Raw genomic sequence first — 19,952 nt, 5'->3', positions numbered from 1 at the left:
AAAAGAGGGCTGAGGTTTTTTTGTGTAGGAAAATATTTGTATGACGTCATTTATCTTTGCTCCTCGAAAACTTTCACATAAAGCTCGGCGCGTAGCGTGGAATGTCGACAATAAGTGGCGCATCAGTGGTTCGGTGGTTTGGTGATTTTTTGCATTATTATTTGGGCTGAGTTTTGATTGAGTCGCGTTGTAATTTGATACAGAGGCATAAAAACAAAATTTTTGGAAGGATTCTTTGATTCAGATACGCGTTCTTTGTATGCTACGAGTCGAAACACTCTAAACGGATCGCGCCATTTGTGCTCTCACGCGACGTATGTTTCTTGGCGAATTTAATTTGGATATTTTTCAGTTTTGAAATGTAGATGAGTCCAGCAACTTTGAATCGGTTTCCACCAAAAAGTCAAATGAAGCTTAACTGTTATTGAGATTCAAATTTAAGGTAAGTTAATTGTTAAAGTTTAATCAATGGGACCCTGCTCATGCTGTCAACGCATTGCGCTCTTGCATGGTGTAGATAACTTATAGCTACCTGTCTAGCTGTTTACTTTCAAAGTGTTCAACTATTTTTATTATTTTTAAACTTTTCGAATTGAAAGCATGATATGATTAACCATAGGGCTGTTCACGGGCCGTGTGCGGTCGAACCGTACACAGTATCCAAGCTCCGCCCACTGCGTCCCTACATCAGCCTTTCGTCACCGCACACAGCGACCACTGTGGCCGGTTGGGGCCGGCCACAGCGGACTGTCCACTGCATGCAGCTATGATGTCAGAACCGTCTAGCCATCCCCTACCCCCATGCCTGCTGCACACACCACACCCAGCAGTGAGCAGTTTGCGGTGCCCATGAACACCCCTTATGCATCAGCTAACAATGCTAAATACTTAAGAACTAAGATACCTACTAAGAACAATGCTATGCAGCAGTTTGAATGGCAAAATCTCTCTTTTGCACTCAAAGCTAACAATTGAATAAAAACCACACAATATTGTCACAAACCATATACCTATCAACCTAGAAAATTGTTCATAAGATCAGTTACTCCTTTAAAATCATGTACACAACTAGGCACTAGCAGATATAACAAAACCTTGTCCTTATCTAACCCTACTGAACATAACCTAACTGTACCTGGCTGTCCTAGCGTGTGGTCGGGTGAAGCTTATAAATATTTTGTGTAAAACTATTGTAAAACCTTAGGGGGTTGCATACCCCCCCCCCCTGGCCCGGCAAGAGTTAAATGAGAGCAGTCAAATGAGAGTTTTTGAATTCAGTGAGGAAAATGAACCGTATCCATAAGTTGACTGCAACAAATTAAAACAAAATTATCCTGACAAACACTAATTTTCCCATCAGAGAACAAGCTGTGTGCGTAATAAGCTCTGCTATGCCTGCCTTTGTTAATCCAGCCCAAGGCCATATAAACGATCTGGCCTTACAACAGTCTTGCTTCTTTAATAGAGTATTATCAAAGGTTGTACTCGCATTTGCCCATTGAGTTTTCTTTCGAGTCAGCTGCCTCATGCTGCCGCTCTGATTCCCCCACCAGGACGTGAGGATCGCCGCCGCTGCTCCAGCCGGCCCAGCTATGATCCAGACCAGCATGCCGCCGCCGTCGTCGGCGCCGACGTTCCAGTACCACGCGGGCGGCGGCGGCGGCTCGGGCAACCCGAACCCGCCACACTTCCGCGGCTACACGCCGGTCGTCTACAATGGCAAACCCACCATGAACCAAGAGGAGTACGATGGAAAGCGGCTTCGTAAGAGTTCCATGCGCAAAACGGTCGACTACAACTGCTCGGTGATGAAGTATTTGGAGGTGAGTTGAATGTGCTCGAGCAGCGGGCGAGGTGAAGGGGTCAGGGTCAGCATAGACACTGACGGCCTGTGGTGTGCGGGCTTTCGGGCTTGGTTTTATTTTAGGGGTTATGCTTGTTCTTTTGATGGTATATCTCGTTTAGGAAGATTTTATGCGTACCTTTTTTGTAATGCAACAGCCTGCGGGACCTTACACATATTTCGGGGCTCAGCTTCTTACACTGACCCATCGGCAGGACCGCGTCATGCGATGCTCTGAGAGTTTTACATTGACCCTCCCCCATCTATCGGCAGGACCGCATCTGGCAGCGGAGCGCCATCGACCGGCCGGCGCTGCAGCCGGACGTGCTCTTCTACCCGGAGCTGCTGCCGCCGGCCGGCTCGCCCGACAACCCCATCAACGCCGTCACCACGCGCTTCGTGCGCACGGCCACCAACAAGATGCGCTGTCCGATCTTCTGCCTGGCCTGGACGCCCGAGGGGCGCCGGCTCATCACGGGCGCCTCCTCGGGAGAGTTCACACTCTGGAACGGACTGACGTTCAACTTTGAGACCATCCTGCAGGTTAGAGACGGTCGGACGGACGAGACCCGATGCTGGTTTTGTGTTAATTCTTGTCTGTGTGTGGTAGCTGCGTAGCGCAAGGGCAGGCTGAAGAGTGCAGGCGGAAGAAGAAGATGTGGTGGGGAACTCGGACGAATTCGGGTTCGCTGTCGGGATACCCGTATTATCTAACCGTAATCCTGGCATTGTTTCTTTGCTGCCCACCTGTTGTCTGACAATATCCCGCTAAGTCTTACATTTTCCTTTTCCCGTCCTCCGTCCAGTATGCTTTTGCTCTGGCCTGGGCGGTGTAATATCACATAGATCAAATTGAGAAGCTCTTTCAGACCAAGCATTTTTTCGATACCACCGTTAGCGCGACTCGACAGTTTGTGCCTGTGGGTTCTTTCCCGGAACGGCTGAAACATGGTGTCTCCCTACTGATGGCTGCCGCATACCAAAATATTCCCTATCATGTTGTTCCTGAGTCCTGTAATGATATTGTAGGCCGAAATGGTTCTTATTCTTCAATAAAAAGCTATGTAGCAACCTTAATTTTGCCCATATTTACCCGTCGTCGCCGATGTCCGTCGTATTTCCCGTGTATGAATTGTCTGTCGTTCCGCCAGGCGCACGACAGTCCGGTGCGGACCATGATCTGGTCGAGAAACGACCAGTGGATGGTAACCGGCGACCACGGCGGCTACATCAAGTACTGGCAGATGAACATGAACAACGTGAAAATGTTCCAGGCGCACAAGGACCCGCTCCGCGGAATCAGGTAGCTATATCTGTCCGGGGCGGTGGCGGCGCGCGCGTCCGTCAGCTGTGACCGTGCCCTCGGCTGTGGCTGTGCCGGTGTCGGCCCCGGCGTACCTGTGCCCATTGACACACGGGGTGACGGTCAATATACGTTGGGAGGGGCGGGCGGTGCCACTGAGCGTTGTCGATTACCGTGCTAAATATACGGACCGGTTGGGGATGGGACGGGATCGGGTACCTCACTGCCAAGTTAGGGACATAAGAACAAGAACAAGTGGATAGATGTCCCGCATAGCGGACTGAATTCTCGTCATTAATAAATTCTGAACCTTATCTTGATAGGCGTTCAGAAACGGCACCATCTGCCGTTTTGGTCTCGCTACCAATTCCACTTTTTTACCTTCTCCTTTCATTGCATAGTGCATTGTTACTTCAATGTTTTCTCGATTACTTACAAAGCACATAATACATCATCTACTTATGCCAAAATTTATGACTGAGTAAGTGATAGCATTTCAGTGTTGACAAAATTTCATCAACTTCTTCCTATGTAAGATCTCATTTAATCATTAATAACACAAGTCAAGAAGTGCAAGAGTTGAGCTAGGTCTTTTCGGCAGGACCAATCCCGGCTGGAAGTTGGTCCCGAAGACTGGATCGTTGATCGCCAGGTTTTGCTCCTGTTTTGCTGTGTGAAGGCCACAAATATACACAGGCCGTTGTTCCCCGTGTGCTATCAGGCTGTGATATATACCTAGTCAACATTGTTCGCAATAAAGTTAACGTACTACTTGTTTTGTACCTGGTGATTGAGTAATTTGTCAATAAACTTTGAGATAAAATTTCGCCTTTTTCTCACGGCGGCTTGGCTCAGACGAATTCTCGGAACAACTCACTGCACTTCTCGTCATCAATTGGTTTAGCGAACACCTTTGGGACTGAGAACAAGGGTATCCTACAGGAAATCGACGCTTAGCTATTTGCAAGAAGTTGGGTAATTGATTCCCTCTGATGCTGGGTAATTAGGAATTTCAACCTGACACTATAGTTCATATAAAATTAGTTACGATGATTATTGATGGCACACTAGGGATTCAGGGGGCATATCCACCCTCACCGTCCAAAATCGTTGTTAATTCTTAGTTTTACTCGCAAAAAAGAAATGCATTTTCTTCTTAGAGGTTTGCTTTGCATCTGCATGACACTGAAACGCATACTGAAGTGAAATTCGATTACGTTTATAGAATCCGGTGAAACTTTGAAGAAACTCCGGTGAAACCTTCCCAACGCGCTGGGTACCGCCTTTCTGTGACTACATTTTTTTCCGTTTTTTGGGCACTGGTCTAGCGCTAGTCATGCTAGTCCACCGGTGCCATGTCATCGGGCGCACTAAAATTTGTAACTTACAAATTATAAAGACATTCCTGAAGTTCAAAAGCGGCCATATCGCTCAAAACCTGCGATAGCTTGGGAAATTTTGCTGAAAAATTTCCTGCGTTAGTCATGCTTTTAGGGCTGTAATATCATCTGGGTGCCTAATGATTGACCTGCTACTTCACCATGCTACTTTCACCACACCGTATAAACGGTGTGGTGCTGACTTCGGAGGTCGGGACTTGGGCTGGAGACCGGTTTAGGCAAAAACATCCTGCCGAAAATGTATGCAAAGCAATGCTTATGAAACCATAACGTTTGCCATGGCCATCAACTGCGATATCAACTGTTACGAAAGGTGTAGTCAGTGCCTCAAGTCAAAGCCGGTCATGCCAGGAAGTTGATGTAAGTTGATCGAGGGGGGTCATGCTGCGTATTATTCAATTCGGTAGTTCATTTTGACCTCAATTGGTTCTATCTACCCAATAACTCAATCTCATCGGGAGACTTTGACGCAAAACTCGGATGCTCTCAAAGGACCTCACTTTAGTGACATCAACCATCATATATGTTGTCATTCAAGGCTTAAAATGAAGAAAAACCATGGGGCCTCGTAAGCAGGGGCGCAGACAAGGGGGGTGGGGGCACACTGGGCTTAAGCCCCTCCCAAATCTAGCAGGCGCCCTCTGTGAAGTCGCCATCCAGGGCTCCGAAGGCGCCCTGGATGGCTCCTTTCACGATCATTTCCGAAATGATCGTGAAATGGCCGGGCGCCAAAGGCGCCTTTCCAGTGTCCAACACTCTAGACGCCCTCGACGGCAAGCCATTGCGGTACACCCTGCGGCACTGCCGCTTAGGCTTACAATTTTATATCTCTTTATGGGTGAAGATGCGAAATTGGCGCCCTCCTGACCCGAAATTGGCGCCCTCCTGAACCAAAATTGGCGGCCAATTTTAGCCCCCTTCCGAATTTTTATCTCGTAAGAATGTTATATATTATTATTTCATGCGTGAGGTATGTTATGGTTGAAGAAAAATCAGAATCCAAATCACTTCCGGTGCTATATAACCACCTCATATTTCACCATTGGTTATAATGGAGAGATCACGCGACTGACCTGACTTACGGCGGCTCTAATGAACAAAACAAAGCTAAGATGCATGCATTGTGAGGACACGGGAGATCGCTGCATTCTGAAAGTTTCATTACCCTGTGACAGACTCCCTGGTACCTACAGAAAGCGTTTCGCTTTTCCGACGTTTTTGGACCTTGCAGATTGCAGGGGTTCAGTGATGACGTCTTAGGTTAGTGATCTGACCTAACCTCTAAATGATGCTGTTACTGAAAGATCTGCCCTGAATCAACGGAATCAACGGCTATTTCGCAAGGCCCTTTGTGCCTGGGAATTTTTCGCGGCGAGATGTATATTTCATATCCTTCCAAGGAAGCGCAATTTTCTTATTTAGTATTCTTCGTAAAGGTCACCTGAGGTCAGGTCGGTCATGTGAGCTCATCATTTAAATCAATGGGGAAATACATATGTTCATTGTCATTTGGGCTGCTAAAATGATCCGACTATTTCAAGCACATGAGACCGTGATTTCCTATACTTATCGCAAGGCCCGATGCAACAATTTGGCTTTGTTGACCTTATGTGACGTCATGCACGTCAGTACGTTCATCGTTATTCAAACTGAGGTAGTGAGTCGGGAGAACTACCGATAAAGTAAAAAATAAAAACAAACTGCCAAATCGAATGATATGCAGCATGACCCCACTCAACCAGCTTTGTAACCTGAGGGACCTTGACCTGGTCTTGGCCTAAGATCGACACTAAGTTGACTTCACCCAAACAAAAGGCATATTCGACGTGCCTGAGCATGACAAACACAATGATATTTAAATCGTAGTTCTGCGACTATTTTTGGCGAAGTTATCAACAAAAACCACCCCGTACTCTGGGACAGTTGACATGACCTCAGAGGTCACCGGAGTAGCTATGACTTTAAAATCAGTAGCGGCGGAACACCTTCAATTAAGGGGGGAGGGGGCACTGCCCACTTTTGGTCCTTTTCTTTCCATGCAGCGCCCATAGGGCTAATGGTAAAATGTCAAAATCAAGGGGGGGGCACGGTGCCCTCCCCGTTCCGCCGCCTATGCTTAAAATTGGGTACCGAGCGCTGCGTCTCGTAACGGCACACACGCTCGTTTCTTACGCGAGGCTCTAGCTCAATAAGGGACCAAATGACGAAGGGATTCCTTGTCCCTCAGCCAGGGCTTATGAAGGTAACTGGTATGTCTGTATGTCTGGCGAGGGTTGAAGCACGTGTGGGAGGGGGGGAGGGGGGGCAAACGAACATACTGCACCACAAAAAGTTTGTGGTTTTAATGCATGCCTCTCGCCCTGATGTAGATACTAATGACGAGCGATGACGCGCTATTCGATTACCTCATGACTTTCCAGAAACCAGAATCAACCTCGAAATTGTGTTGAGGCTGGCTCACCATTCAAAATTATGCTTTGGCATGGCACGGTTATGTCCCCCATCCCTTAGTATGAGCTGTTGACCATTTCACCATTCAAAGTCAGGCTCAAAATGTTGAATTCGCTGGGCGCCGATTGGGTCGCGGACAGTTGGATATCTGTGTGTGATGTACGGTCAATGAACGGCGCGCTTTTATCTCCAGTTTCAGTCCGTCCGACACCAAGTTATGCACCTGCTCTGACGATGGTACCGTGCGCATCTGGGACTTCATCCGCTGCTACGAGGAGAAGGTGCTCAGAGGTGAGCTCACGAAACGGGTCACGGGGTCAGTCGGTGCTCAGAGGTGAGGTCGCGAAACGGGTCACGGGGTCAGTCGGTGCTCAGAGGTGAGGTCACGTAACGGGTCACAGGGTCAGCCGGACAGCCGGCGGGGTTAGGGGGATGTAGTGCGCTGGAGAGCTGCTCACTGGCTCGAGAAGTGCAATGCTTACAAATCACGAAAAAATGACAGGACAAGTTGTGCCAGAACATCTTTCCCGTCCTTTTCCGTAGTTGTTTCATGTCGACGGTCAAAGTGGAGTGACGAAGTAAGGACGTTGACGACTCGGATCGTAGTTGGGGCGACAATGTCTGCTTGCATATTGCATAAGTATGCATTATCGACCGTCATTATCTCCCGATGACATGGTCCAGTTGAAATGGCAGCACTCTCCGGCGGTGGCGCTGGTAACTAAAGGTTCGCGTTTCCGCCACCGTCCGGGTGGTGAGGACGCTCGCCCGTGCAGTATGCAGTGCATTTGCACGGGCGATCATTTATAGCTATTGTGTGTGGTTTAGTTTTTTTGCGACTGAACACTGGTCATCGCGATTGTTATTGCCTCGCATTGCTCCGTTGAGCTTAGCGGGTGCTCTTCTTTCTGATAAACTTAAATGTCATTCAATCACGCAAAAATGCCGACTCGTATGTTAGACTTTCATAAGCCATTACCGCGCCCATAACCTACATTTTATCTTCGGTGGCTGCAGCCTTCACTGATAAATGTGGATATTGGATACAGCTATATCTAATTTAGGGACGCTCTTGTCGCCGCCACTTCCTGTTTCGTCCGTTGTACATACGTACACTTACTTCGTTGTCCACCTTCGTGTTCCGTCTGCTGTCACTGACGACCCTGTGGCGCTCCGTGACCTGACCGGCGACCTCTGACCCCCAGGTCACGGCGCGGACGTCAAGTGCTGCGACTGGCACCCGTACAAAGGTCTGGTGGTGTCGGGCAGCAAGGACAACCAGCAGCCGGTGCGGCTGTGGGACCCCAAGAGCGGCCAGAGCCTGGCAACACTGTGAGTACCGGCCCCGGAAGAATACACAGAGTACTGGCCCAGGGTAGAATACACTGTGAGCACCGGCCCGGGGTTGAATTCCCTTAATTGAATAGGTACACAGTACAAAGCGTCTGAACGTCGCCTACGCTGTGAGTACCGGCTCGGGGTAGAGCCTGGTTACCGTGCGAGGGGTAGACACTTCGGTTTCAGCCACTTCGCGTAGGACACGTGTCTAGATGGACCTTGACACGGCACTTCTATGAAGTGACGTAGACGCTTGAAGTCAATCAGCATTTATTGGTAACGAGTTGAACGTACAACGTACAATGTACATGCGTACGATATTGTCTGACTTGTCCGCTGTCCCCTTAAGAAGGAAAGTACTCATCGACCGGTTGAGGACAGGGTTCGGTTCATACTGCAGCGATGCTAGTGCCCTCTGACATCTCCCATCGTTTTCTACCCGTCGTTTGACCGTCAATCCAGCACCTAATTGCTTTGTGTGTCCGTTTTTTTTTTTCGTCAGACACGCTCACAAGTCGACGGTGATGGACCTCAAGTTCAACAGGAACGGTAACTGGCTGCTCACCGGCTCCAGAGACCACCTCATCAAGCTGTTCGACATCCGTAATCTGTCCGAGGAGGTTCAGGTGGGTCTGAGCCACGGGGCATCAGCTGCGGTCTCACCGTCTGCCAGTGTCTGTCGCTCACGAAGCTCACAAAGTTATGAGCTAACACAACTCACGGCGCTATGGGATGGAGTTCACGGAGTTTCTGCTATACTTCGTAGCCTTAACCGTTACCCTGCGAAGCCCTCGGATACAGTCCATTCGTCAGACGTCACGCTATGTCTGCTGCCCACCGAGTTAGCAGCTGTTTTATTTTCATCGCCCAATGCCCATACCTCACGGTTCACCCCGTTTGTTGACAGGTGTTCCGTGGCCACAAGCGTGAGGCGGCCAGTCTGTCGTGGCACCCGATCCACGAGACGCTCTTCTCCAGCGGCGGATCGGACGGCTCGCTCATGTTCTGGAACGTCGGGTCAGTCACGTGCGGCCGGGCGCAGCGGAGCCATTGTCGGGGTCACTCATGCTCCGGTTATTGTCGGTGTACTGTATGTGTTTGTTTAATGTTTATGTATAGGATAAGTTAAGGTGCTTTCTGTTGAAGTTTCTATTTGCCTTCGAATGAAATGACCTTTTTTATTTGCTATATCTTATCTTTCGTCACAAAAATGCGCACTTCGTTTCGTTTGTTAAAATCGAACGTGCCACCGAATCTAGTTACACCGATCACTCTAATCACCAGTGGCGATGGTTGTTCGACACTCATACCCTGACAGAGGCATGACTTCCCCTCTTGGCTCTTGTTCGCCTCTCCTTTGTAGCTGCGACAAGGAGGTGGGCTGTATCGAACAGGCGCATGACTCGCTCATCTGGTCCATGTCCTGGCACCCACTGGGTCACGTGCTCGCCTCGGGCTCCAATGACCACACCACCAAGTTCTGGACGCGCAACAGGCCCGGTGACACCATGCAGGACAAGTATAACCTGAACATCGCCGACGGCGCGGACACGGGCCCACTGCCGGGCGGCCGGCGCGCCTCCACTTCCGAGGATACTGCGCAGACAGGTGGGGCTGACTAGTCTCTCCATTCTCCTAGCTTCGTCTGTCTGTCTGGCTGGCTGGCTCTGCCTCTCTCTCTCTCTCTCTCTCTCTCTCTCTCTCTCTCTCTCTCTCTCTCTCTCTCTCTCTCTCTCTCTCTCTCTCTCTCTCTCTCTCTCTCTCCCTCTCTCTCACACTCGCATACGCATGCTCACTCTTACTCAATCGCATAACCGTGGCTGTGAATAGATCTGGTTAGAGCTGGAATAGAGCTGGTTGACATCGTGTGAATGTGGGGAATAGAGCGACAAATAACGTACCTACCGATGGGTGACGATGGACTGTGCGGTATTCTCTACGGGATGGTTGTTCGTGTGCCCTGCCGCTGCGCCCTACCAGCATCTGTCAGTTTGCGAACGAACCCCGTTCTATCCGACAGCTGAGGAGGGCGCCGACTCGTCCGCTGGCGGCTCGGAGGCTCCTCTCATCCCCGGCATGGGTCCCGAGGACCGCGTGGAGCCGCCCGCCGGCCAGGAGGGCGCCGGAAAGGGTCCGGCGCCGGGCGAGGGGGCGCCCGGCGCCGGCGGACCGCCCGGGCCGGACGGTGACCGGCGGTTCGCGCAGCGCCGGCCGCCGTGGAAATTCGCCAGTCACTGGAACGAGCGCTGGCTGCATCAGGAGGACCCCTCCACCGTCGGCGACGACAAAGGTTGGTCTCAGGGCGGGCAGGCAGGCCGGGCGGCCAAGTACGATGGTGCGGTGCTGCATTGTGGGCACTAGAGAAACGGTGCATCTGATGTTTTTTTTTCTGGATAATTCACGATTCTTTATATTATCTCTTATGAGCCCTTTTAGTGTAATCTCGTTACCGAGTTCCGGCAGATTTTAATATTGTGCAATGTACACCACTAAACTACGTGATATTTATCGTATACCGAAAGATTTGTCGGCGCAGCCAAGCTTTTTGAATCCAGATTTCAACTGATGACATCGCACAGGCCTAGTCAACCATCGTCCCTTACTCATAGCTCTCCAATCGCCACCCGGCATCAATTCCATCCCTACCCCGTATTATGAACTTCTGTCATCTGCGTGTGGCCAGGACCAGGACCCGGCGGGTGGCGCGGTGGCCGCGGCGGCTGGCGGGGCCGCGGAGGTAGAGGTGCGTTCCGACCGCCCGGTGACCGCGACCGGGAGGACATCAAGGACAGGTCAGTCGGTGTTCGAATTAGGGCAGTGGGCGGCGGCGCCCCTCTGCCGAGGGGGCCGCAAGGGATAGCGGAGGTCAGCTTACCTTGAGCGGTTGCGATATTCTGCTGTACCCTCGTTTGCTTTACGCTAGCTGAACCTGTTCATTGTGTTGATAGTAACCATGTCTGTAAGCCTCGACTATTGTCGCGTTCTCTTTTCATATGATTTTTACCTGATTGCTCCGTTTGCTGATCCTGACATTGACCGGCTGCGTCGCCCATCTCGCTGATACCTTTGCCTTATGCCTTATGTCACCTCATGTCTATGCTGCAGCTCTGTACTCACACCAGCGCTGACCCGTTCCTGTTTTCGGCAGGGACGGCCGTCCGAGGGACGCCGATGACCGTCGGCCCGACCAGGACCAGGCGGCGCGGGACGCCGACATGCGGCCGGTCGGCGGCGATCCGGACCGCGACATGCGCGGCGGGCGCGGCCGATTCGGCCCCGGGCCGCCGGGGCGGGGTGGCCACGGCGACAGGGACTGGGGCCGAGACGACAACAGCATGCAGATGGACCCGCCGAACGGCATACACGACGGCGGGCCGCCGGGCCGGGGTCGGCCGCCCTTCCGTGGGGACCGTGGCGGTTTCAGGGGTGGTTTCCGCGGCGGTGCAGATCGGCCAGGGTTCGGAAGGGGCGGCGGGGACCGTCCAGGGTTTGGAGGGGATGGTGGGGACCGGCCAGGCTTCGGAGGCGGCAATGATAGGCCAGGCCTTGGAGGCGGGGTTGGAGGCGATAGACCAGGCTTTGGAGGCGATAGGCCAGGCTTTGGAGGTGATAGACCAGACTTTGGAGGTGGTGTTGGCGGCGATAGACCAGGCTTCGGAGGTGGTGTTGGTGGCGATAGACCAGGCTTTGGAGGTGAAAGGCCAGGTTTCGGAGGCGATAGGCCAGGTTTCGGAGGCGATAGGCCAGGTTTCGGAGGCGACAGGCCAGGTTTCGGAGGCGACAGGCCAGGTTTCGGAGGCGACAGGCCAGGCTTCGGAGGCGGTAACGACAGGCCAGGCTTTGGAGGCGGTAACGACAGGCCAGGTTTCGGAGGCGGTAACGACAGGCCAGGTTTCGGAGGCGGTAACGACAGGCCAGGTTTCGGAGGCGGCGGCGTCGACAGACCGGGTTTCGATAGCGGTGGCCGGCCTAGCTTTGATGGTGGCAGACCTGGCTTCGACGGCGGCCGACCTGGCTTCGATAACGGCCCCCGAGACAGAGAGGACGGCCGGCCCGGACCGCCGGACGGCCGACCCGGTCCGCCGGACGGCTGGATGGGCCGCGGCGGCCGCGGCGGCGGACCCCCGCCCCAGGAGGACAGCTGGCGGGGTCGGGGCGGCGGCCGCGGCGGAGGGCCGCCCAGAGACGAGCCCTGGAGGGACGGCAGGCCCGAGCCGCCGCCGGACGACAGATGGCGGGCGCGGGACGGCGGGCCTCCCCCTCCGCGGGACGACGGGTGGAGGGGCGGCGGCGGTGCTCCTCCGCCGCAGGACGGCGTCTGGGCGAGCCGCGGGGGCGGGCGGGGCGGCGGCCCCCCTCCCAGCGACGGCTGGAGGGGTGGAGCAGGAGGACCGCCGCCACCGGACGGCGGCTGGAGTGGCGGCGGGGCAGGAGGGCCTCCTCAGGAGGAGGGCTGGATCAACAGGGGCGGCGGGCGCGGCGGCGGCGGAGGCGGGATGGGCCGGGGCGGGGTGCCTCCCCAGGACGATAACTGGAGAGGCGGTGGCCCTCCCCAGGATGACTCGTGGCGGGGCGGGGGTCGGGGTGGTGGTCGGGGCGGGGGTGCTCAGGAGGAGGGCAGGCGGGGCGGCGGCAGGGGCGGGGCAGGGTTCCGGGGACGCGGCGGCGGCGGTTTCCGGGACGAGGAGCGCGGCGGTGGAGGCGGGTGGCGCGGTGGTGACCGGGGCCGCTCTCGGGGTGGCCGTCCTCCTCGGGGGGACTTCTATTGATCGCCACCGGTTCTACACAGTCGTCATTTGCTGCGGGAGGGCCATTTACTGTACAGTGAATCTTCATCAGCTTCTAGCGCGACGCGGCGGTTTGCGACGAGCCTGTGGCGTCACCCAACCGGACTTTGCATCATGCCAACACACCTTGGGGACGATTCGGGTGGCTGCTGGACATTTGTCTGACACTTTTCTGTCAAATTGTTTCATTCCACAGGCGTCGAATACATGTTAGTAGTGCTCATGTGCTGTTTTATTGATTTTGTGGAAAGGCAGCTCTCCATAGCAGTCAGCTCAATATCAACTAAAATAAAACTGTAAGGTATATGCTATGCACCGAAATTAGGGTGAACCCATTTTTTGCCTAAAATTAGGCGGATAATTTATAGTACTCATTCCAGGGCTAAATTTCAGGTTGTAGTAAAGCATGATCTGCTGATTCCGAGTGAATGATGGCTTATCCTCCGCATCTAGCCCAAACTTTTGAACTGTTGCTAAAATATGATATAAGGACTCTAAAACTACACATATGTGTCGTCAGTCGCCATGCTTTGGCGCCAAGATACCCAACGTCCTACCCAAGTTCTACCGACACAAGAAGGGCCATATAAGAGCCAGTGACGTAGGTAATCACGAAGTAGATGCACGTAAGACGTTGGACTTGTTTTTCCTAAACCTTGCCCGTTTTGTTTTGTTGCTTTTGTGGCGCGATTGTGCGCAGCGTTGTGTGTTATAATTAAAGTTAGGATAAAATTTGATTAATAATCGCTGATAATTTCCGTAACCATTCGGAATCAGTCAAGAAAGAGAATTTAAAAGACTTTTTCAGCCCCTGAATTCATTTATAAGTGTGACTCGGCGGTAAGGATAATCAATGCATCGCATTTCTGCATCATATGGTGGATGGACAGTTCAAGTTTAGATAAAATGGAATGGAACTGCATTTATTTGTGATAAAACAGGGGAACATTAGACAGCACAGCTTACATAAACTCTGTTAATCATGTTAATGGATAGGTCCAATGTGTTCCTTTGCTGGTTGTAGAGATCTAGACTAGATTGTAAATGCATTGCGTAAGAATGAGTTTCAGTTCAAGTTTCAAGTTGAAATTGTCAGAAAATGTGACTACCAAGTACCAAGTGATCTGTGTTTTCAAGTGTATTTATGCCCTTGTCATTATATTATTTTATTATTTGTCTTAATTGCTTGATGCAGATGGAAAGTGTGCTTTTACTTAATTTCAGTAATTTTTTTTTGTTTAAATTGAAAATTGCAGAAATCAAATAGAGGTGAGTATTTCTGGCTCTGTGGCCCATCTGGTTCATTTGAAGGTGCTCCTGGAGAGTGGGTACTGGCAGGTTCTTGCAATATACCCTCTATTCTGATCCACCTGTAATTGGTTCTGTTTGGCTGAGAACATGACGTGGCAGCAACAGCAAGATGCATTGGGCAGTCACAAGGTGCAATTTATCCAGCCTCCTATGAGCTACCAATTTCTGGCTATATCCCTGGCCCTCAACCCAGCAAGCATAGGATGGGCACTGTTTCTGAAAACAGTAACTTTACTGCTTATTTTTCATCTTGCATTAAAGGGACCCTCCCACCTTAACATTAGATTTGAGTTGAGTTAGCCAAAATGGGGTCCCTGGCTCACAATTACCGGTTTCAGCACTCACAACATCGAGAAATGCCTTAAATCGGAAATAATGAATTTCAAAATTGCAGCATTTTGATTCAGAGGGGCTAATGCATAGGAATACCCCTCTGAATGTGTGACGTCAGTGCAGATATCTAACGATCTTAAATGTTTGACTAAAACGTTTTGTAGCACGCAGTGGTATATGCTGCTTTGCGCGCAACAAGTGCCGCACTTTCAGCTGCCAAACTATTGCTTCCAAATAAAGTCGCTAGGAACAGCGGAGATCCCAAAAAGTAAACAAAAGTAAAAGTCTAATATCTTGAAAACCGGTGAATATTTTTGGGTGAAATTTGGTAGATATTCGTTTTCGCTCTTTCTGAACCGAGCGACATCACTTTCATGCCAATTCATAAACTTTTTTGAAGGTGGGAGGGTCCCTTTAAAATGCAGCTTCTGTTTCTCATTGGCTAAGTTTCTATGAACATAATGTATTGTAAGTTAGTTAATTGCATTGGTTGATACTTCATGAGAACAGAGAAAGCAGACTTTGAGTCATGTGTATTCAACATATCTCTGAGACAAATCAAATCTCCAATTTAAACCAGTGAGACAGCAGACCACCAACCGAAAGTATGATAACAGTAGACAGCCAGCTAGGAAGGCCAGAGAAACAGCAGTTCACCAGCTAAATCCACTGAAACAGACACAGGAAATGCCACAGGACACAGGACGAGGAGCAGGTGGTTTGGGTCAAGTTGAGGGTGGGCTGGATTGTCTGTCAGGCTTGTGACTGTCAGGCTGCGATGGGGGACTGGCGGCTGAGACGAGAGACATGCCCCAGCCCCCATGACTTAGGTTAGGAACAGGTTACGAGCCCTGGCTGTCTGTGACTGGCGGCCTGGAGCGGGTGACAAGTCCGGGACCGAAAGGCTACGACAAGTAACGTCCCCTGTGATTGATGAGCTGGAATGAGTTGTGTGACCCATAACCGGTGATTCTCGGATTAGGAGATCTTTGTAAACATAATCCATTCTCTCGCGCTGGCACAATATCTGGTGAGTGGTGATTCCATTAGATCAACCCTCTCGGATAAAGACGAGTAACCGACCACCGGAAAAACGGAGGACCGGACTAGATTTTCACGGAGGAACACCGACCATCCCACCATCAGGTGGTATGGTCCGTGTAACGAAAGCATTACATTTTTCAAAATGCAACAAGTCCGTTCCTCAAATGCAACAAGTTCGTTCCTCAATTCTTGAAGATTGTAACGGCATTCCGGAACGAAGGAACAAAGGAACGGATCGTGTCTGCTTATGCTCTTCGGGCGTTATTCAACAAGGGAGTTTCATTTCCTGGCCTGGACTGAAATGTTTTATGATTTTATCTACAAAGGCATGGAAATATGATGCACTGTAAGCATCTAGTTAGTATCTGTGCTCACTGCGCAAGTTAGTACATAGTGAAATACTTATATTGATCCAGTAGATAAGGGATTATGATAGTATTTGCTTTTATGACTCAGATGCTAACAATATATTCAGCGCTATACTTACTGTTGTGCATGCCATGTTTCAGGTGGGATGGGCAAGAAACTGCAGAATAACACTGCGCTGGTCCGTCTCCGGCGGGACTACATGCGCCTGAAGACAGACCCGGTTCCCTACATATCAGCCGAGCCACTTCCATCAAACATACTCGAATGGTGTGTGCCCAGTCAGGACGTAATCCCAAAATATTTTGGCTGTATCTTCGCTGAACCGTCCAATATATTAACATCGTAATTAATTGTCTATCAGAACAAGCGAATAAGATTGCATTTTCGCCTTTCACAATGTTTGTGTCTTTCCCGTTTTCGGTCATCACGAAACGTCATGCAAAAGCTTTACTTCGAACCCTGCATTTGTTTACGATTTGTGGTAGCTCATTTGCCCTGTGGGTGCAGCTCCCCTGCCGCACTCATCGTATTATTGTAAAATCATCCGAAAAATCATTTACATTCAGCAAGCCAGTCATTGGCATTTGGCCACCCTACATGCGCTATCTTGTTTGTGGTCCTGAGGAAAGGCTAAACTAACCCTCCCCTGCCCCACCCCGTTTCACCCAGGCACTACATCGTGCGCGGCCCGGAGGGCACCCCGTACGCGGGCGGCCTGTACCATGGCATGCTGCGCTTCCCGGTCGAGTACCCGTTCCGGCCGCCGAGCATCTACATGATCACGCCGAACGGGCGCTTCAAGCCGAACACGCGTCTGTGTCTGTCCATCAGCGACTTCCACCCGGACACTTGGAACCCCAGCTGGAGCGTGTCCACCATCCTCACCGGCCTGCTCAGCTTCATGGTCAGTCGCTCCACTAACTTTTGCGGTCGTGATTGAATTATTATAGTTATCACTCAATAACTCATAACAGTTTCTCTGAGGTTAGTGGGCACTGGGCATCGTCTTTTCCGGAGCCATCGGTTCTGCTCGGTAGGTGTACTCTGCTTGTCAATATTTAGTTAGCATTAGTTGTTATCCTGCTATACATAGATGCGCCCTTTTACCGCATTACATTGTTATAACCTTGCAGTTTGCGTTTACATTGAGAGATGATGCTATCTAATGTTTACTTGGTTGATCTTGTCAAACTATTGTTTAACTTTTGTTAATTAAGCTATTGTTAATTGTTTGTTATTTTTGCGTAAGAAACATTTTGTTTGTAACATACGCTCTTGATTTCGTGTTTTTTATCGAGGCAGCGGAATGACTGCGGTGCTCTCATGTAATCCCACTGACTCACCGGTCCGGTCTTTGCAGCTGGAGGTGTCGCCTACCGTGGGCAGCATCGAGACGTCTGACTACGAGAAGCGCATCTACGCGCACCATAGCCTGCAGTACAACCTCAACGACGCCACCTTCTGTGAACTGTTCCCCGACGACGTCCAGGTCAGAGGCCCGGGAGGCCGGGGGAAATGGGTAGGCTGGGGCAGTGTGTGGCTGGTATACGTGCTACGCAAAACGCTGTGGTAGTGCTGACTGCTGACTTATTCGAACAGTGGGATGTGTGGTGGTGAAGACTGGTGTGAAGACTGGTGTGACTGGTGAAGTGTTCTGTTCCTTGATTTCTCTTTTGTTGTTTTTGTGCTTTGTTTGAAGTAACCTGGCCTTCGCCTCGTTAAATTTTATCGTGTTTTCGTTTTCTTTGCTCATCTTGACTTCCCGTCAGACAAATTGAAATGCGGTGCTTTATTTTTCAGACGCTCACCTATTATTTTCTTCTCTATGTAAGGGCTCTCACTGCGCTGACACGTCTTATGACCTCCCTCTCCCCTGTTGTGAGCTGGTTTCCTGAATTATATAAGTCGCTAAGCCGCTGACCAATAAGCCGCTGCAGTCACATCCGCTGACCGCGCCCGCCCGTCTCCCCCACACAGGAGATCCAGGCGACTCTGGCCCGCCGCCGGGAGTCGGCCGCCGAGTCTGCGGAGGAGGCGGCCGGCGGCCCTCCGGCGCGCCGCTCGGCCGCCGACGCCCACTCGGGGCTCGGCGCCGCGCTCAGCAACCTGATCGTCATGGCCGGCTTCGTGCTCTTCGCCGGCGTCGTACACTACGTGGTGACGCAGGACTTGTAGGCGGACCGGAGCGGGCGGGAGAGGGCGGCGCGGCGGTTAGACGCTGGCCCGAGGTGGCGGGCTGGCCAGGGAGGCAGGCACGGGGGTCAGCCGCGGGCCGAAGGTGGCAGGCTGGCTCGCCGACCGTGGCGGCTAGTCGCTGGCCCGATGTGTCGGGGTGAGCTGGGTAGGCAGGCACGATGGTTATCCGCAGGCCGGTAGACGGCGATATGCCCTGACGGAGGGATGGTGGTGGTGTCCGGCCTGACGGCATGCGGTCCGACCGGACGATGGTCACTCGGCTCCCCGGGAGGCCACCAGACCAGCCCGCACCGGGCCCATTCTCTGCGAACGGGCTGTGCGCCGAGGCCCGTCTGAACGGCCCGCCCAAGCAGCAGCCAGCCCGGTCAGCTGACCGCCGGCGAAGTGTTGTGAACGGCGTGAGTGTGTGCGTGCAATGTGAGTTGTCGACGGGTGGGGGTATTTTTTTCAGCTGGGAGAGGACCAGCTGACGCCGTGGCAGCCTCACAAGATCCCGCTCAGCTTTAGGTTTCATGATTTGTTGTGAAACACTCGAATAGTCTATATCTGTGTCACGTCCAACGCGAGCTAGATGCACAAGGTGTGCAGGAATTAGCGCGCTTTTAATTATCGTTGTGAGTGATATCCGTCGACTTTCCCAAGGAGTTACCGTATCAAATCGGCAGTAGAGCCGATACTAAGCGGCGTATGTCGTAACACTGCATCGGACACCCTCTGTACATGGTATATAGGTTGAAGCAGATATATATCTAGCGCATCCTGTTACGTTGCGCACAATGGCTGTATGATTGATTGTATTTGGGGTTGTTGGGTCCCAGTGGTGTCGGTCGTCACCAACGCACTAAGGCCGCCCAGTGGTGACCGCGCCCCCGGTAGGTCCCGCCGCGCGTGTGGGCGGCCCAGAGCTGCTCCGGGGACGGGGCGCGTGGGCCGGCGCCGGCGGCCCACAGCTGTTGGAAGGTGCCCGCGCTTACCATATGCGAAGCTGAATAGATATATAGTAGCGATCGATTGCCCGTGAGAGCGGGCGGCGGCGCGAGGCAGACTCACAGCTCTGACGATGGTCGACGTGGTGCGACTGAAGCCAAAATAAACATTTTGATACAGATTGTGCGATTTGCTGAGAATAAGCCGTGAGCCATGGAATGTCGGACTACACTACAGATGGCCTTGCTTCGCTGCGCCAGGTGGTTATGGACTGGGAAAACGGCGATCTTGCGGTTTTCGCAGTAAATGCTTAGTGCTGACTGCTAAGCGAGATCACTTTGCTAATTTAGCCCGAAGTGCAATACCTAGGTATATTTGCTGGTGCTGGTGCAAGTTAGTCCGCGTGTGACCATGATGGCAAAGGACCAGGAAAGGGAGGTTCAAGGCAAAGATGTCTGCAATTACCAGAAATAATCTTATCCTCAAGTCCCAGCCAAATTACCCATTTCCCGCACGCAAATTTGGCCGTGGGGCGTGGGCCGTGGGGACAAATGTGCGGTCGACACAGGGTAGTAGGTTTTAACCGTAGTAGGTTTTATGCACGACTTTTTACATTTACGACGTAGAAGTTACAATGTGACGCAAACATT

The 19,952-nt window shown here is 51.7% G+C and overlaps 2 protein-coding genes across 5 annotated transcripts; both read left to right on the top strand.

Moving 5' to 3' along the window:
• The first annotated feature begins 105 nt into the window (after positions 1-105).
• LOC122378009 (pre-mRNA 3' end processing protein WDR33-like) lies at positions 106-13,104 on the top strand. The gene is made up of 13 exons (XM_043358716.1): positions 106-128; positions 366-442; positions 1,554-1,823; positions 2,117-2,386; positions 2,995-3,146; positions 7,191-7,288; positions 8,203-8,329; positions 8,838-8,961; positions 9,243-9,352; positions 9,699-9,943; positions 10,356-10,625; positions 11,019-11,127; positions 11,484-13,104. The coding sequence occupies exons 3-13, from the start codon at positions 1,593-1,595 to the stop codon at positions 13,102-13,104; spliced, it is 3,357 nt and encodes a 1,118-aa protein (XP_043214651.1). The 5' UTR covers positions 106-128; positions 366-442; positions 1,554-1,592.
• Positions 13,105-13,775: 671 nt separating this feature from the next.
• Positions 13,776-19,483, top strand: LOC122377953 (ubiquitin-conjugating enzyme E2 J2-like). Of its 4 annotated transcripts, none has more exons than XM_043358595.1 (5): positions 13,776-13,962; positions 16,320-16,446; positions 16,849-17,083; positions 17,540-17,668; positions 18,157-19,483. In XM_043358595.1, the coding sequence occupies exons 2-5, from the start codon at positions 16,325-16,327 to the stop codon at positions 18,352-18,354; spliced, it is 684 nt and encodes a 227-aa protein (XP_043214530.1). In that variant the 5' UTR covers positions 13,776-13,962; positions 16,320-16,324; the 3' UTR covers positions 18,355-19,483. The 4 variants fall into 4 exon arrangements, with proteins under 4 accessions (XP_043214530.1, XP_043214533.1, XP_043214531.1 ...); XM_043358598.1 differs by having other exon boundaries at positions 13,796-13,826; XM_043358596.1 differs by having other exon boundaries at positions 13,803-13,842.
• The last annotated feature ends 469 nt before the right edge of the window (positions 19,484-19,952 follow it).

Source organism: Amphibalanus amphitrite, unplaced genomic scaffold (genome assembly GCF_019059575.1).
Source record: "Amphibalanus amphitrite isolate SeventyFive unplaced genomic scaffold, NRLGWU_Aamphi_draft 000053F_arrow, whole genome shotgun sequence".
Classification (NCBI taxonomy): domain Eukaryota; kingdom Metazoa; phylum Arthropoda; class Thecostraca; order Balanomorpha; family Balanidae; genus Amphibalanus; species Amphibalanus amphitrite.
This window is presented reverse-complemented; position numbering and strand designations above follow the sequence as displayed.

Coding starts and splice junctions, on each gene's coding strand:
- LOC122378009 (XM_043358716.1), top strand. CDS start 1,593: ATGATCCAGACCAGCATGCCGCCGCCGTCGTCGGCGCCGACGTTCCAG. Junction 3,147..7,190: donor GACCCGCTCCGCGGAATCAG/GTAGCTATATCT, acceptor TTTTATCTCCAG/TTTCAGTCCGTCCGACACCA. Junction 7,289..8,202: donor CGAGGAGAAGGTGCTCAGAG/GTGAGCTCACGA, acceptor TCTGACCCCCAG/GTCACGGCGCGGACGTCAAG.
- LOC122377953 (XM_043358595.1), top strand. CDS start 16,325: ATGGGCAAGAAACTGCAGAATAACACTGCGCTGGTCCGTCTCCGGCGG. Junction 16,447..16,848: donor CCATCAAACATACTCGAATG/GTGTGTGCCCAG, acceptor CGTTTCACCCAG/GCACTACATCGTGCGCGGCC. Junction 17,669..18,156: donor TGTTCCCCGACGACGTCCAG/GTCAGAGGCCCG, acceptor TCCCCCACACAG/GAGATCCAGGCGACTCTGGC.